The sequence below is a fragment of the Lagopus leucura genome, unplaced genomic scaffold, assembly GCF_019238085.1.
Source record: "Lagopus leucura isolate 7727_CA_CO unplaced genomic scaffold, USGS_WTPT01 Super-Scaffold_100027, whole genome shotgun sequence".
Lineage (NCBI taxonomy): Eukaryota > Metazoa > Chordata > Aves > Galliformes > Phasianidae > Lagopus > Lagopus leucura.
In genome coordinates, this window is record NW_024962278.1 from 2071140 (window position 1) to 2088378 (window position 17239).

At 37.5% G+C, this 17239-nt stretch overlaps 1 protein-coding gene across 1 annotated transcript in view; it reads right to left on the bottom strand.

Moving 5' to 3' along the window:
• The window catches only part of DOCK2 (dedicator of cytokinesis 2), a 155205-nt gene that overhangs the window by 134955 nt on the left and 3011 nt on the right, over nt 1-17239 (bottom strand). The window contains exons 2-8 of the mRNA XM_042880726.1: nt 11472-11555; nt 8417-8457; nt 7819-7874; nt 7576-7672; nt 5167-5315; nt 3338-3473; nt 1016-1170 (exon numbers count right to left, since the gene is read on the bottom strand). Of these exons, the coding sequence (XP_042736660.1) occupies nt 1016-1170; nt 3338-3473; nt 5167-5315; nt 7576-7672; nt 7819-7874; nt 8417-8457; nt 11472-11555 (718 nt within the window). The remainder of the gene's footprint in view (nt 1-1015; nt 1171-3337; nt 3474-5166; nt 5316-7575; nt 7673-7818; nt 7875-8416; nt 8458-11471; nt 11556-17239) is intronic.

Here is a 17239-nt window from a genome sequence, read left to right on the forward strand (position 1 = left end):
GTCTGGCAAAACAAATCAAGATTCCAGACTCAGACCTGGCACTGACAGTTGCCAGAAGACGGTTTCAATCTATGACTACTTCCACCTCATAGAGCCAAGGAAGGTTACAGTACTTCCAAAGTACACAGAGGCTGTTCTATCTCCATCTTTGGTAAAAATGCCATGACTGGACAAGGCCTTGAACAATCTGATCTAAGACAGCCCTGCTTTGATAGGTAAGTTGCACTAGGTGCCTCCAGAGATTCCTCCAGTCTAATTCATTCTACTTTATGGAGCTATATAATAGGAAAGACAATCCAGTTTTGTATTCTGGCACACCAGTGCACTTTCACATAAATTATTAAGGAAGCAATCATACTATATTTAGAAAGGCAAGTTTCCACAAAAGAAGGATCCCTATCAATTTCTCAAGACAATCTCAAGGTTACCTTTCAGTTACCAACAAGGACAGTCATCTCTGGAGTTTGCATATTTCCCTCTTTCACTTCTCCTTTTAAACCCAATATAACAACTGCCTCAGACTCTCCCTAATATGACTGCTTTTGGCTGGATTGGCAGTCTTATAAACCTCAACATGTGATGGCTCAGTTGCTATAACTACCACGTGAAGTTTTTCCCCTAAAATCTGTAAAAGCTTTAGAGGAAAAAAAAATATGTCTTTACTTGTAATAAACATCCCACCAACAGTACTGTAATAATAAGTACTATTTCTAATTTAGAAGTGATCTGACAATTGTCCAGAACTCTGACATGCTTATTCCAGAAATTGGCTTTCAAAATACCTGGGATCCCTTAACCCAGAGTCTTTGAGCAACCAGCAGCTAAATCTGTCTGCTTTTTCCCTAAATCTTTCCCTTTTTTCCCCCTGATTTTCTTCCTTTCATTTATATATCCTTTTCGTTATTAACATGCTGGAACTATTGTGCTTCTTGGTGGACAACTTCTATCACTATTATTTTTTCTTACACTAAAAAAAAAAAAACAAAAAAACAAAACAAAACAAAAAAAAACTTACCTTATTATTGTTAATTTCTGTGGATCATAAAGTGCCATAAAGAGCTCTGCATCCTCTCCAATTCGGCAAACAAAATTCCGCACAAAGACATACAGGCTATGAGTGGGGGATGAAGACATCCGGGAGTATGATGCATAATCTGGTTGATCCTTTGACTACACAAAAGAAGAAAAATCATTAGCTAGATCCACAAGTTGAAGTGATAAGATACTAAAAGCAATTACGATTTACAGATATACAATTGCATACAGCAGTTGGTCTTCAAAAATCACACATTCTGCTCACTTAAAGATCCACCAGACAGTGGCATTTGAATTAAAAATGCTCATCATGTGCCAAAAAAAAAAAAAAAAAACAAAGAAAAACCACTATCCTGTATACTCCTCAGAGAGACTTTTCTTAACAACACAAGAATGACCAGCAAATTAGTTTCTGACACTTCACAATATTTTACCACCAAAGTCCTGTTGCACGATGAATCAAGAAAGCTAGCAGGTTAATTAGAATGCGTAGAAGTAACATAGATATGGAAGATTCCTTGCATCCCATTCTTCCCCAGAGCCTTCAATGTATGTAAGAAAATCAAAAGTTCAGAACTCAAAATTCAGAATTCAGACTAAGTTCTTCAAAACACTGATCAGCCTAGGGAGCTATCTCAGTGTGCAAATAATGAAAAGTCTGACGACAGAGTTTCGTTAAAACCACCTTTTGTGGGACTTAGTGGACTAAGTGAGAAACTCCTGTATCAGATTCTAAGTCTACCCTTCCCAAAAGGGCACCTACTTGGAAATGGAACAAGTCTCAACTTATTTTACGAATGTTTCCAAGGAACACAACAGTTATGCTGTTTCTCTTTCCTTTTCCCTTCACATCCAGAAATCTCCATCTTGAAAATTTTATTCTTAATTTCACAGAGGAAATAACTGCCAGGTTAAATTCCTCTCCTGCGTATCAGTATGTTCAAAACCTTAGCTAACAAGGAATCAGGTTGCTTTCAATGGAGCAGTTGTGAAGTCCTTTACTAAAATTTTAGTAAACCATGCCCATTAATCATGCCCCAGAGGATTTCAGAATTTTTTTCTAGGGGTGTAAGAACATAAACCCCTTTAGGAAAAAAAGAGTAACTTGACTTCAATACCCAATGCCAATTCTTTAGCCACAAGACAATGGTACAATAGATGAAACATTACCGCCACTTTTTAAAAGCAGATGAGAAAATATCAAGCTTTCACTACAGAGGCAAACAAATCTGCACAAGATGACTTTTGAACGTGGCAGCATACAGCAGAAGACCAGCTATCTGCAGCTGCTAGAACTTCAGGAAGGCAAATACAGATTTCTGAAAACAAAATAGTACAAGTAAAAAACAAAAATAAAATAAGGGCATGTGCAGAGATCAGGACATATCTGAGAAGCATTGCCATCTCAAAAATAGGTACATAGGTTCCAACCACATCTTGTTTTAACCACCAAAAACAGCCATTGAACAGATGATGGCCAAAAGCTCTTTCTATCTAAAAGTCAACGTATTCTATTGCAGAAAGCTAAGTTTTATTTTCCATGTATCATCAGTTAATTACATGTTCATATCTAGAAAGCAAGATTTATTTAATAATGTTGATGAGAAAAACTGATAAGGTGATTTCCAACTCAGGCACTGTTAAAGTGTCATTATGGTAAAACTTCTTTTGTCAAATGTTTTACTTCCTTTATAGTTATTTACTTTCTCATAAATGAAGACTCAAGTCTCTAAACAGACAATATTTAAGAGGAAAAGGAAGTGTAGTCACTTGCATTGCATTTTAAAAGATAAAACCTACACATCCTTTTAGCCCTTTGCTTAAACATGCTAGATATTGGTGACCACAAGATAATTCTGACCAAACTTTGTTAGTAAGTTTAAATTCTTCAGATCCTCCAAACCAATAAGCTGCAACTTAGAGCTAGCAACCTGTATTTTCAGAAGATGGTCTAAAAAGATGTTTGGTTAATCACAGTGTACTCCTAGTATCTAACTACTCACTATGCCTATTAAGTAGACCTCAGGTGGGTTTAGGAGTTTTTTTCTATTTAGACATCTGAGAATTGATTTAGAACCAGCTTTAGACATGGGCTTTCAGTCTAGCTGACAGATGAAATCTAATGCACAAATACAACTAACTCAATTCAAGGTTTCACCATATTTATAACACGTTAATGTGAATCCAAGATTAAGTTAGGGGCAAAAGTTTTCACCATCTTTTTTTAGTACGTTGTGTCTTTGAAATGTTTTTTTTTTAATTTTTAGCAAAGGAAGCATTAAGTTTGTCCCATCATTCCTACCATTTCCTCTTTAATTCGCTCAGTGATCTTGTTAGTTGCCTCTTCATGTGCATGAAATAGGCTGATGACACTGGTTTTATCTGGATCCAGGATATTCCCATCTTCATCTCTAACGATCAGATCTAGCTCAAGTATCCTGTGAAAACAGAAAGATCTGGTAGTTTTATCAAGTTTCCTTCTATAAAAACACAGTTTAGAAAGGTAATTCACAAGGATTTTCTGCAAGTTTCAAGGTAGTAAAGTAAGCTTAAATAGATACAACAGAATTTAATTGAGAAAAAAATTAACTCAAATCTGCAATTACATTTCAAGCTGTTGTTCAATATTTACTACCAATTCATTAAAACTGATAATGTCAAAGCATTAATAGATTTGAGTGTACTCTCCATACATTCTTAGAGGGTAGCAAGGTGTCAGTCAGTATGTATTACTTCTTGTCTATCCAGTATATCTCACTACTACATCTCCCTCTAAACTGGTCTACTTCATCCCAGATTGTGCCCATCTGTTTCTAAAAAACCTACCCTTATGGCACTGCAAGCATTGTTTGAATCAGTCTGTACCATCATGCAACCCTATTCATCTGTGTTATTATCTTTCCCTAACCTCTCCCAGCTTGGTGTTGAACCTCCTCTCTCACAATGACCACTCACCTTCTACACTCGTTCCCTTTCTTCTTTCCACACAGTTTCCTTCATGTATCACAGCTCTTAGCACCACACTTGCAGCTGCTTACAAATAGTCCCCACCTAGCACTCTACCTCCATCCAGTTCCAAGCCATTTTAAACCCCTTCTATCCTTATTTCTCTCAGGAAAGCAGCTTACAGTCTCATAATCTGACAGCAAAGAAATGTTGATGTTCTTTTGGACAGAGCTGAGATGCTTTGACTGAAGCATTTCAAAATCAACATTTGTCCTGGAATGACCATTCAGTTCCTACACAGCATATCAAGATATGTGAATTCCCATAGAAGGTTCAGTAAGAATACAACTTACCAGAAATCTGTGGATTCAGATCAGTGAACAAGATAAGAATTCCACAACATCTCAGGGCATCGCTTGTGTCTAAGCCACAAGTAGCTGAAGTCTTTCAACTGCATGTGGGCTTCTGTGCCACAATAGCAAGCCATTTTCAGCAGCTTAGTACAGATCATTAGCAGATCCCACTGCATGTAAAATGCCTACAGGGAAGGCTGGTTTATCAAGCTTTCCTCTCCTTATCAACCTGCATAACAGCATTTTTTTGCCAAAAACATGTCCTGCAATACTTTTTCATCAACAAGTATGGCATTTTGTCTAGTAACTATTCATCCTACAGTAGTTTCACTTCTATTACCAGAACTAAATTCTGCATGGAAATTCCCTAGTAAATTTGAAAAGAATTGCCTTTAACAATGATGCTGTACACTTCAGACTTCTGCTATTTATACACCAGGTCTTTCAACACCACTGCTCAAGTGGTTGCATAACACTACCGGAAGTTGGCTGTGTTTATGAAGGGATAGATGAGGTTCTGGGCATGAATACATTGATATTAATATAAAGACCACTCTAATCTAACCTCAAGTGATTATAGCTGACAAGTTGACACTTCCATAATTTAGAAATAAATCAATATTTTGAAAATGGTATTTGGCATGAAAAGTCTCAACATGATATTTATTATTACTACAACAGTAACAGAAGTTTGCAAAGAATGATTTACAATGTCCACGTCAAATATTAACAGCCTATGAAACTGCAACGAGGAAAAATTTCTCATGATCTCTATTGTAGCTGTGCACTTTAAAATCAATCATGCTTTTCAGAAGCAATGTAGGCTACTTACTTGTTGCCATAGTCAATTTTGGAAGTGACTTTCTGTTTGAGTTCTTTAAGCTCATCTTTTGGCAGAGTCCCGGACAGAAGCTGTGATCTCCACTCCATTAAGTCATACATCATAGACTGTACCTGCTGGAACCTCTCTTTCTTATTTGTCTGAAGTACAGAAGAAGAAAATAGTTTTTAGGCTTGTAGAAAGTTGAAGTGAAATATTGGCTTTGATAATTAAAGGATGACTTAAGTCATGCTGAACAACTGCAGGCACAAGGATGAGAAAAATAACCCTGCTAATCAAAGCCCTCATCTCTAAGTCTGTTCATTTCTCCACAAATCTTTCCAGTCTAAAATCACTAAACCTGAATTCCTTCCTCCTCTGATTCAAGAAGTTTTTTAGGACAGAATCTCCAATGTGGCTGCAAAAGAACAACGTGAAATTTAAGCATTTTGTATGGGCGTAGACACATGATTTTGGTTTCATGTAATAATATTGTTTTGTGGACTGAAGTTCATGAAGTCTTATCTAAAGAAATGATTAGAGAGAGGTCATTCATTTTTGTATAACACACTGACAAGAACATGCTGAGAAAAAGATTTGACGGCGGTATTAAGACATTTAAGACAAAGCTGAGATAACACACAGAAGTCACTTGAGCAGTTCCAGTGTCATCCACTGAAACAGGAAATATTTTATTTACTGACTTTAACTAGAGGAAGACAGAAGTAACTGCTTTCAGAAAATGAATGTATTAACATAGAAAAACTACACAGTAGCATTGGTTTCTTTGCCCCAACAAGGAAAAATAAACTCAGTAGTAAAGAACCTGGAATAAATCAATCAGTGCAAATTGTTGTAACAGGTTGTCCACTAGAAGAGACTACTCAGGCACTGGAGAATTCACCATATTTTGATGTGTTTCTTGTCAAATCTTTATGAATTCTTAGCAGCCAGCTTAAAAATATCACTAGCATCAGTAGAGATGGTTGTGTTACAACATGCAAAATATCTACGATTTCACAAATGTGCAAATTAGCCTGCTATGCTTAAAATTCAAGCTATAAAGCTTGAATATATAAGACACTTAGATATAAATCCAAGTGTCTTATAGACATTCTGCCCCCTTCCCACCCACCCCTCTGCAACTTGCTGACAATATTCTAGGTTATGCTGGCTCTCTGGATCCACTTCTCTATAGAGCTCAAATCCACCAGTCGTCAGCACAGGTAAAATATTATAATAGTTGGCCTCTATATAAAGGATAGTTGGCACATGCCAGAATATTTCAGGTTCAAATAAAAAAAAATCAAATTCATGAATCGCTTCTACAGTTCTACTGATCTTCCCTCCTAAACAGTAGCTTTCTCGTAACAGAGCATTACAAACTGGACAAATGAGCACCATTTCTAATAGTAGCTTTTTTTTTTTTTTTTTTTTTTTCTGCAAGGAACAGATGCTGATGCAGTGACTATTTTGACCTATTTCTCTGAAATCATTATGACAACAAGGCATTTATCTCTAAGAAATGTACAGTTAAGACACTGAAAGTGAAGAAGAGGCTTCTGAAAATTGCTAGTTGTTAACAACTACACACTTCCAGTAGAATTCTAGCACCCCAGTAATATATTGAAGCTTTTTCTAATGCATCTTAGCTATATTTAGTACTCCTGTCTTGAAACTTGTACAATCCACAGAGAACAAGAATTTATAAGCTACATGACACTAAGGGTTGAAACTAAAGGCATGAAATGATGCCACTCTTCAGTTTTAAGTGAAAGTATTTTGAAATAAAGCCATTGAAGAAAGTGGTGTGATGGATTCAGTCATGAGGTACTCATTTAACAACCCTCCCAGATCCTGCCCTACATCTGTGAGAAGACACTACTTTGAAGAAGGCCTCAGTGTACACCAACAAGACTAAATACAAGGGCAGCTCCAAAAGCAATGCCTCCTATTTTATCATGTCAGCCCAAGACATCAGAGGTGGGATGGCAGTGGAGGCTGAACCTTCCCTGCAGTGTTCCGTTCCATTTTACTGCTGTGTGACAGATGGCAGCAAAGGGTCTGTCTGACAAAACTGCATGGAGGCATGTAAGAAGCAAAAAATGGCACCCACTGACATTCATTACTGCTTGCTGAACACTTACGGAGACCACACAGTGGTGCTTCTCAGCAGTGATGGCAGTGGGTCACTTTCACAGGAGCAGATTTTTACAAATGTGTCATGCAGCTCTTGTTTATCTGGTGAACTGGTGAAAACACAGCCAATGGTGGTGACTATGTTGAAAAACAGGGCTTTGTAGTGGAGGATTTGATCTGTCAGAGTTACTGTGCTCTTTGTATCTATTGTAGTTTCCATGGAAATAAATAGCAGGCATTACTTTTGTAGCAGGCCAGACACATCACACCAAAATGTCATACCACATAGAGCTGTTTCCAGATGCTTCCCCATTCCCAGAGTGTAGTGGTAACTTCTTGAACCAAGGGAATTTCAGCAGGTATTACATTTTCTGTATGTCTAAGAAAGGGAAGAAATTAAAACAACAAAAATTTACCAGTTTTTCATGAGTTTATATTATGGTTACTGTGTTTAAGGCGTATAAAATGTGTTATAACTCATCATTTAGCAGACAAGATGCTTAACATAAAAATTAAATTCAGTACCTTTTCTTTTCAACAGTAACTTCCTTGATGCAAATAAAAGATTTAGGAAATATTCCCTGTAGACAGAGGAAAAAAATGTTACAATGCACTCTGTTATCATTCTCAGTATCTGACGTGTCCTGGCTGTACTACAGCTGAAACCTTTTAATTCATCCTAAAGGAATGTTTGACTATCAGTCTATCCACGACAAACCTCACGTGAACTAGCATATATAGGCTTAATAATTGAGCTCAGATTTTGATAAATTTTTCTCTATGCAGGAGATGAAATTCATAAGTGGTACAAAGCCTGGGACTAAATGGAGCTTTGAAGACCTTTAGGAAAAAAGTAAATTAATTCAAAAGTTATTTCAAGTGATATTCTGATCAGCCTGTTAACCTGAAGGCACAGCAATTATTTTTTCATCACTTTGTTTCAAACAATGCTTATTTCTAATATTTACCAACACTGTTCAGAATAAACACTGTTCTATTCATCTTGAAAGGAAAGAGGAGAGAGATGGCAGAGATCACTGATCAGAACAGAATCTGGTCAAAAGAAGTATCAGTCAGCTGATTCCTTAAGAACAGTCTCATAGGAGTGAATAGTGGATCTTACCTCTGATCCTTTATGTCTTACTAAATATCCCTTGTACCAGTCTAAAAGAAGGGGAGAAAGAGTACACTCAGTACGATAGAGCACATACCCGAAGAAACATACAAGCCTTTATTTTTTTCCCTCCATGTAAAAGCTATCTGGCACAGGATGTTTAAAAAAAAAAAAAGGTTATTTCCAAAAAATTCAGAAAGACAAATGAGTAGCAGGAAATAGTCAGCAAGGCTTATACACAGGCAAGTATGATCTGCTTTCAAGTCTTGCACAGAAGGAACAAATGTTTGTATGCAGAATATAACACCCCCATACTTGCACAAAAAAAGAGGATAAGCATTTTTACCTTACGTATGTAAAGGTTTACACGCTTATAGAAGTTGATAAAGCTTGATAAAACATTACTTGTTTTACTGAAAAGCCCTTTAAGCTCTGCTGATTGTGTTCTAGATGTTAAGCCAAAGTAATACAATTTACTTCATTCTCTTTTCTGTGGCTACACACAAATTCTACATGCATGTTTTGCATGTGCAAAACAAAAATAGCACAAAGTGTGCCCAGAAAAAACAACTACTATTATTCTTCAGCTGCAGCTGGCAGCATCTTTTTAAGGCATCTGATGGAAGATCTGCTTCCTCATGCACGAGATGAAAGTTGCCACTTCTTCACTGGCAAACATAATTCATAAACAAGCTATGACATATTTTAAGAGCAGAAAATTTGTAACAGACATTTAGATTAAAAAAAAAAAAAAAAGACCCTACAAAATTACCACTTCCTTTGCCAGACTGTAATGACAACTTCTCTACGACTTTAGCATGTTCCAGGTCAGAAACCTGAGATGCTGGTTATTTCTGCAGTTAACAGAGGCCAAAGCATACAGAGTCTAAAAAATTATGTAGACTTTTTAATTTTTTAAAGACTGCAAGAATTGCTACATGTAGCTTTGAGAGATGCATCTATTGACTGTTATTCTAAGCAATTTTTTTTTTTTACAGCAATGCTCACAGACAGTGCATTTATCTTACAAATCCCAAAACCCCCACAGTTCTTGTGCTCAAAAACATCAGAGATGCATTTTCTCAGATGCTCTTTTCTCAAAAAACTTGCTGTTTCCAAAAAGTGTAGAGGTCTGTGCAGTGGAACAGAGAACAAACAGGGCTCAGCCAGTCTTCTTGCAAGACTTATGACCAGTGTTCTGCAGCACTGAACTCTCTAACTGCACAAAGCAGTGGTGGCCTTACCTCCAGTATAATTGCATTTAATAAGATACAACCTATAGTGCAAGAAGGACGGAGATAATAATTATGATTAGGTTTGCAAAGTTTGAGGCAATTCATATTTTTTAGGATAATTTTGATGTTTTAACTCATCTACTATATTGTTGACAAAACAGGAGGGGGATACCATCTAGAGAGACCTGGACACACTTGAAAAGCGGGCACACAAGAATCTAATGAGGTTTAACAATGTTGATTGCAAGGTGTTAAACTTGAGTCAAGGCAAGAACACACTGAGAGCAACCCAGCAGAAAAAGATTTGGGTGTCCTGGTGGATGAAAAGCTGGACATGAGCCAGCAGCGTGATCTTGCAGCCTGGAAAGCCAATGGCATCCTGGGCTGCATCAAAAGAGGCTAGCAGAGAGAGAGGAGATGATTCACCTCTACTCTGTCCTTTTAAGGCTCCATCTGGAGCACCACATCCAACCCTGCATTCTCCATGACAGGAAGGATGCAGAGCTGTTGGAACGGATCCAGAGGGCCACCAGAATGATCAGAGGGCTGCAGAGTCTGCACTACGAAGGCAGGTTGAGGGAGTCAGGCTTATTTAGATTGGAGAAGAGAAGGCTCTGGGGAAACCTCATTGTGGTCTTTCAGCACTTGAAGGGCTCTTATTAACAGGAGGGTGGGGGGTCTTTACATGGTCTGATAGTGACAGGGGGGGAATGGCTTTAGACTAAAAGAAGGCAGATTTAGGTGAGATGTTAGGAAAAAAAATTTTTACTCAGAGGGTAGTGAGGCACTGGAACATGTTGCACCAAAATGTGGATGCTCCATCTCTGGAAGCATTCAAGGCCAGGCTGGGTGGGATCTTGGGCAGCCTGATCTGGTGGCTGGCAACTCTGCCCAAGGCAGAGGATTGAAACTGGATGATCTTTAGGGTCCTCTCAAGACTAAGCCATTCTATGATTGTATGAATTATGTGACTGCAGATCATAAACAAACAAAAATACATCAGTATCACAATGACTTTTGAAAAGACAACCAACTTTTAATAATTGCAACACCGTTGCTTTATGGTAGATGAAAACTTCAATCACTTTGATGGACACAGTATATAATTCAGTCAGAACATGAAGTATAAATAAGGACGAATACACTGTTACCACCTGCATGCCAGTATCAACAATGAAATCAGCTTTACAAATCTACAGAGGTGATGTTCTCTTATTCTTCTGCTACTTGCATTTATTTTATATTTATAGCAGTTGGTCAGCTATGCCAGCTCTGTAATCTTAGGTCACCATGTTGAATATTTATCATGCAATACTCAACTTGGACTTCTATTGTTTAATATGTTCAGTAAGCTGGATGATTTATCATGCTGACCTAAATGTATTTTGAACAACTAGATTTCCTTCTTGTATTGTAGGAATACAGCAGTGCCGAATAAAAACAATTATTCAGCATCAGTAACAAATGTCTAGCAATAAATATTTAGATTAGAAGCAAAATCATAACCTGTTAAAGTTTGCCTCGAATCTAACGTAGCTTCCATCAGGTACAGCCTGACATGAACTTCACAAATGACATTTACCTTGATGCTTCCTCAGTTTGTAATGGCTTCTCAAGGAAACCACACGTCCTGTAACTTTTCTGCTTTTGGCTTTCCGAAAATGAGTGAGTTCTTTCTTAAAAATAGAACAGTCACCAATACATGCCAAAAACATAATCAGACAGCTACTTAGGTAACATAGGCAAACGTATGTAACAAAGGATTAAATCATTTAAACGGAAATCAAATTATTTAAAAGGAAACTATAACTTTAAGCCCACTGGCTTACCTTCACAGGACTCCAAGATACGGACCACATCACCAATTTGCAGAGGTAGCTGTTGTACTCCTGTGCCTTTGAAATTGTATATTGCTGAAAATTTAGAGGGCAAAAATACTGATTTTCAATACAGCCATAACTACAGTTAAACTGATAAACAGGCACTTATTTGAATTCTGATACTAGATAAATAGACATGAATAAATAAAGAAATACATGGAGCTGTAATTCTATCAAGGAGCTTCATCTCAATTCCCATTACTTTGTCTCTTCTGAAAATGTACTTGTGCTGAAAAAAAGCACAGGAAGAAAACCAAGCCATTATAGCAAATACTCTACTATTGCATGGAATCATAGAATTATTAAAAGCAGCAAAAAAATCACTAAGATCATCAAGTCCAAATGTCAACCCCATGTTTGAATGCAGATCAGACACACACACACATATCTGTACATGTTTGCTGTCATGCAGATCTGTTAGTCTGCTGGTCGGACTGAGCACACAATTTACATAAAGTAATTGTGATGCCAGGGCGAATGGGCACAGAGAGATGTGTGCAAAGTCAATTTACCAAATTTTTCTGAAGATGTTTCGTCTTAACGTGAAACGGTTTCATTTGGAACCAGTTAAAAAAAATCCTTATTTTTGTGTATTTAATCACTCTGAAAAGGGAGAGTGGCAAATTTTAGAAGTCTTCTAATCAGAAGATTATCTGTATGTTGTTTGAGAGAGCAATCAAGAAAAATGAGCTTCTTTACTTGTTCTTATATTCTACGGCTGCAGGATGTGGGCTGCTATGGTAAGCATTCGTTTCTGTACTTTTTTCTTTGTGTGCTTGTTTATAGACTTCCACAATAGTGTTACAGATTAGAAGTGGTTATTGGATCTATTATCACTCAGGGAAACTACATAAAATATGTAAACCTAAAACCAGAATTAAGCAGCACAAGTAGGAACAGCACAGTAACTGCCACTTCTGTGGTGCCAGAAAGGTGGTAACATACAGGGTTTTCTTCCACTCTTCCCAATCCATCCATCCATCCAAGGCATCCAAACACGCAGTATTTTGAGCAATAAAGATTCTTTAGAAAGGTCAGTTTCCAGTCAGCATATTCCTACATATTTTTGGTACCCTTCTCCCTGAGGCTTCTAAAGCTGCATCTTGATTTCTGCTAGGCCAAAATGTTTGTCAACGACACATTTTGCTCTAACATTTCACTTAAAATCATGTTTAAATTCTCAAATGAGCCTTTCAAGTGTGTCCAAGGCAGAAGCATAGAGCTAATATTTCCCATTTATCTTCCATTGATTGTTTCTTATTAGTCTTTATACTTCATTATACTTTTACAACAAATTTGTAGGAATTTAGGAGCCTTATTTAACAAAAAAAAAGTTATTTTTTCCTGTTAACACGGAGAGGCCTTCCCACCAGTTCCTCCTCCTGGTTGTACAGATAAAGATAGAGAAATTCAATTATTAAACACAATGAAAAAAAATAGCAAACCAGTTGAAGAGACTCTGCTTTGCAGATTAAGCCATTCATTCAACCAAATCTTGCTGAACTGACCCAGCTAAACACAAAATTAAAGTGATGTATGACTGTGTTTAGATAAGCTGTCTTTTATAATCTTGAAGGAGAATTCAGTAAGTTAAGATGGCAAGTAACCCTCGTAAATACATAAAACATTACATTTACAAGTACTTGCCATCTGTTTCCATCAGAGTGTGTGAGGGCTGTGGAGCAGAGGCTATTGCTGTTTTCCTAAAGATCCACACAGATTCAGCTACTGTTGACTAAAATACACTTCATATTTCAAAACCTGCACTGCTCTACTTCCAATTGCATTTCTCTCAAAATGCAGATGCAAATGACTGAGTCATGTATTTAAGGTGCACATTGGTTTTGCTTTCTGCTAATAACTCCATTAATAACAATAAATATAATGAAAAATGCAGTAACTAACTGGCAAAAGGAAGTGGCTTTACCAGCTAAGACTTTTCTATATGACTAAGTAGAAGCCTGATGGGATGTTACTGTAGCATTCAGACTTGTTTTTGGTGGGAAGTGTTTAACAAACTCCTACTAAAGGTTTTGAACTATAACATAAGGGGGGCACAAGGAGCTGAGAGCAGACAGAATGAGGACAGTGACCTAACGTGGCCAAAGGGTTATTCCATCCCATCGCGTGGGGAAAAAAACAAAGAATAAAACTGAGGGAGCAGCGCTGAAGGATACTGTTCCATTTCAAAGCAGGACTCTGAAGTGGTGTAACAAGAGTCACAAAACAAGCCATGCCAGCAGTGGGTCAGCATGTGGTGAGCAATTGTTTTGTGCACCTCTTGTTTTGTACATATATATTATTATCACTACTGTTGTTTCCTTTTCTGTCTTGGTAAATAGTGTTGTATCTCAACCAACAAGTTCTACTTCGCTGTATTTTTTCCTGATTCTCTTCCCCCTACCACTGGGAAGGGAGAGTGAATGAATGACTGTGTGGTGCTGAGCTGCCTGCTGGGATGAAGCACAGCATAAATGCAAGTATATCTGCTGTTAACTTCAATTAATGTTGTTTCCATCCAAGTGTGACTCTCTTCTCTTAGATCACTTCAGAGTTCACCAGCCAAGATTCCTTCCTCTCCACCTTCATATGTGCATGAATATTTTTTGTTTTATTTTGCTTTTAAAAAGTAATATAATGTTTAAAAAACAAAAACTGCATGGATTTGAAAATTGTTTTCCTAACATTTACATAAGAATGATTACAATGGGATTTTTAAAAATACACCCTCAGAAAATGAGGTCCCTTCAAATCACTCTGAAGAATGTTGCCCCTCTCCACTGGCTGGCATCCTTCATGCCAGTTATAACTCTCCTGCTTGGAGAACTGCATGTTCATTCAAAAACACAGGATCAAGCCCAGAAAATACCAGGTCAGAGTGCTGACATGAACATTTTTCCAAGTTTAACTCTGTTCAAGTACAAGTGGGCATCTTTGGAGCATGTCCAGATTATCCTTGTCATACAATATAAAGACAGTAAAGAAGTGTAAAGACAGTCTAAGAAGCCATTCTGATATCACTCTCCCACATTCAAGCACTCAGAGAACAAGGAAAGATATCTAATGGTGTCCACTCCAGTGTCAAAGAAAAAAAAATGTGAAGGCTAAATGAAATATTGAAGCCAGAGCTGTTGAGTATGTTATTCCACATAAATGGCAGGGAGCAACATATGAACATTCCTCCAACTGGATATATGTAGACAATACATGCAGATGCTACTGTAAATCTACATATGGCTGTACCATGACGTATGTATGCACACGTGTACCAAAACAACCACGTGACTCTGTACAAAACTTCATTTACTTACAAAAAGGTAAATAAATTACCTTACCAAAGGTAAATGAAGCAGCTGTTCTTTGATCAGAGTAGGATTCCTGTTTAACTATAAATTCCAGGAGCAGCTGATTGACACAGGGACACAGTTAGCATTATCGAAATGAGATTGCATTCTCAGCTTCAAAGACAAGGAGCCACGCTTGGTATTCACACAATTAGACTGTAGCTAAGGCAAGGCAGGATTGGTAAGAAAGGAGTAGTCCATTTATTAACCATTTATTAAGCCATTTATTAACCCATCCTTCCTGTCTGTCCTTCCTACTTATTTTCCTTCACATGAACTCCTGCTCCTTAAAAGAAACGTTTCCATTAAATTGCTTCACTTGTGAGTGCCGCTTTTTACTAACAGCCTTCTTGGTTGGTTCCTTTGGCTACTTTCCTCTCTGCCATTTAAAAAGAATTTGAAAATAATTTCTCAGGTACAGTTTTACTGAATCAGCTCTTAGTTTCACTTTACCATAGTAGAATTACCTGCAATATCTGTGTCCTAACTCATGGAGCTCTGCTGCATATTCCAACAGCCTTAGTGGACAGCCTCAGCCATCCTGTTCCATTTTATTTTGGGGAATATTACAACTCCACTTTACGAGAGGTAACATCAAAGTATCACCTTCTGTCCTGACTGATCTATTACCTGTGTTCAGCTACCACTTTTTTCCCTCATAAAAGCCAGTATGAAATTACTCAGCTCGGACACTGACAAAGCTTGTATAAAAGTATTACACAGTCCTAACACGTGTGACTTGTGCAAAGAAACCTGTAAATTTTGTGTTCTAGTATCCTGAGCGAGGGATCAGCCTGTAACTCCCACAGAACAGGTCTGCTATAATAAATGAAATATGGATGAAGTTCTAATAAAGATTCCAGAGGTCCAAGGTACATAACAAACCTCAAGGATTGGTTTGGCCAAATTGACTTATGAGCTACTGCAAAGTAAAGCTGTGTGAATGCACATTTCCTCATGTATTTTATAGCCAGATTGATTTTTTAGGTGACTTATTTTTTTCAGAAGTCATTATGAAGAAAAGTATTGGGCCAGGCTTTATCGTTTTCTTGAAAGATTAAAGATTGCCTTCTCAGCTTATTTTTCATCTTGTTTCAGGTTGCTTTTGATGGAGAGCCAGATTGCTGCTTCCCGAGCAGCTGCAGCAGTCTGCTGCATTCAGGGTCTGCATTTCACAGAGCAAGCAACATGTTCCTCCTTCTTATTCACAGTGTTTGTTCTTATAGCATGCTTAGCATAAATGTACACTACTTCTATGGCTGGAAGCCAGCTATCTGGCATATGCTACTTAATTCACTGAAATAGCAAGTGGGCAGGGATCTCAGCCAAGACTTGGGGATCTTCCAGATGAATTCAGAGCACTACTGCTGGCTCCAAAGCAGGCTGGATAAAACAGTCCCGAGCTGGAACTCCTGATTGGGCACTGAACTGCAAACTGTTAGGGATGCTGTTAATAAAAGGCTTAGAAATTCAATATGAGAATCATTCCCCAGAGACTTGAAAACAAAGGCTTCAGGAAACACAGAAAACAAAATAGTCTGAAGTGGTCAAAAAGCTTTGTGTTTATAACTTGGGAACTTCACCAGCATTAATGAACTTGGCCTCTGTGACTCAGCTGTTTTTCTTATTTACAGAGACTACAGAAATATGCTTACAACACAGCTGTTAAATTCCAAAAGCACTTTGTGACTGCACTTATCCTTAGCCCACCTTCTAGGCTTCAACTCTGCTTGAGCTTCCTACTGGTAAAGTTCAGTAGCTACACTATTTTCCATTCAATCTGTAAAAGCATAAATGTTATTTAATTTTCAAACACTCTTCTCAACACCCTTCCAAAGAAAAAAATGCCTGTACCTAAATCCTCAGTGTGACCATTTCCCTGGTTATTTTTTCTTGTTTTGTTGCTGAGCAGGTTTTAAAAAGTGTTGGAGTCTGTTCTCATCTAGTTACGTTATAAAAGAAATAAAATACATTTTTAGTTTCCCGCGTAAATTAAGGAAAACCAAATAAGCTGCGAGTCAACAGCTAGCATGGCTAAGAAAAGGAAGTTCTGTATATAAGCTGCAGTTCTCTTTCAGCCTTGCTGACCTTCCTTGAACGTGCAGTTTTCTATTAACTTAAGTAATTGTGTGACAGCAGAAACTGTGAATAAGACCAACAAGAGAAGATTACATGCATTTAACTGGTATTTCATTATTGTTGGAAAATCCATTTGACTATTGTACTCATTTTTCCTGTTCTGTTTTGTAACAGAGTAGATTTAGACATGGATATTGTCACTGTTTGTGACATACAAGCTTAGAAGTCCTTCGTGTCATGCTTTCCTTAAGATCTGATATCTGCCAGCTATAAAAGTTACAGACTCAAATTTAC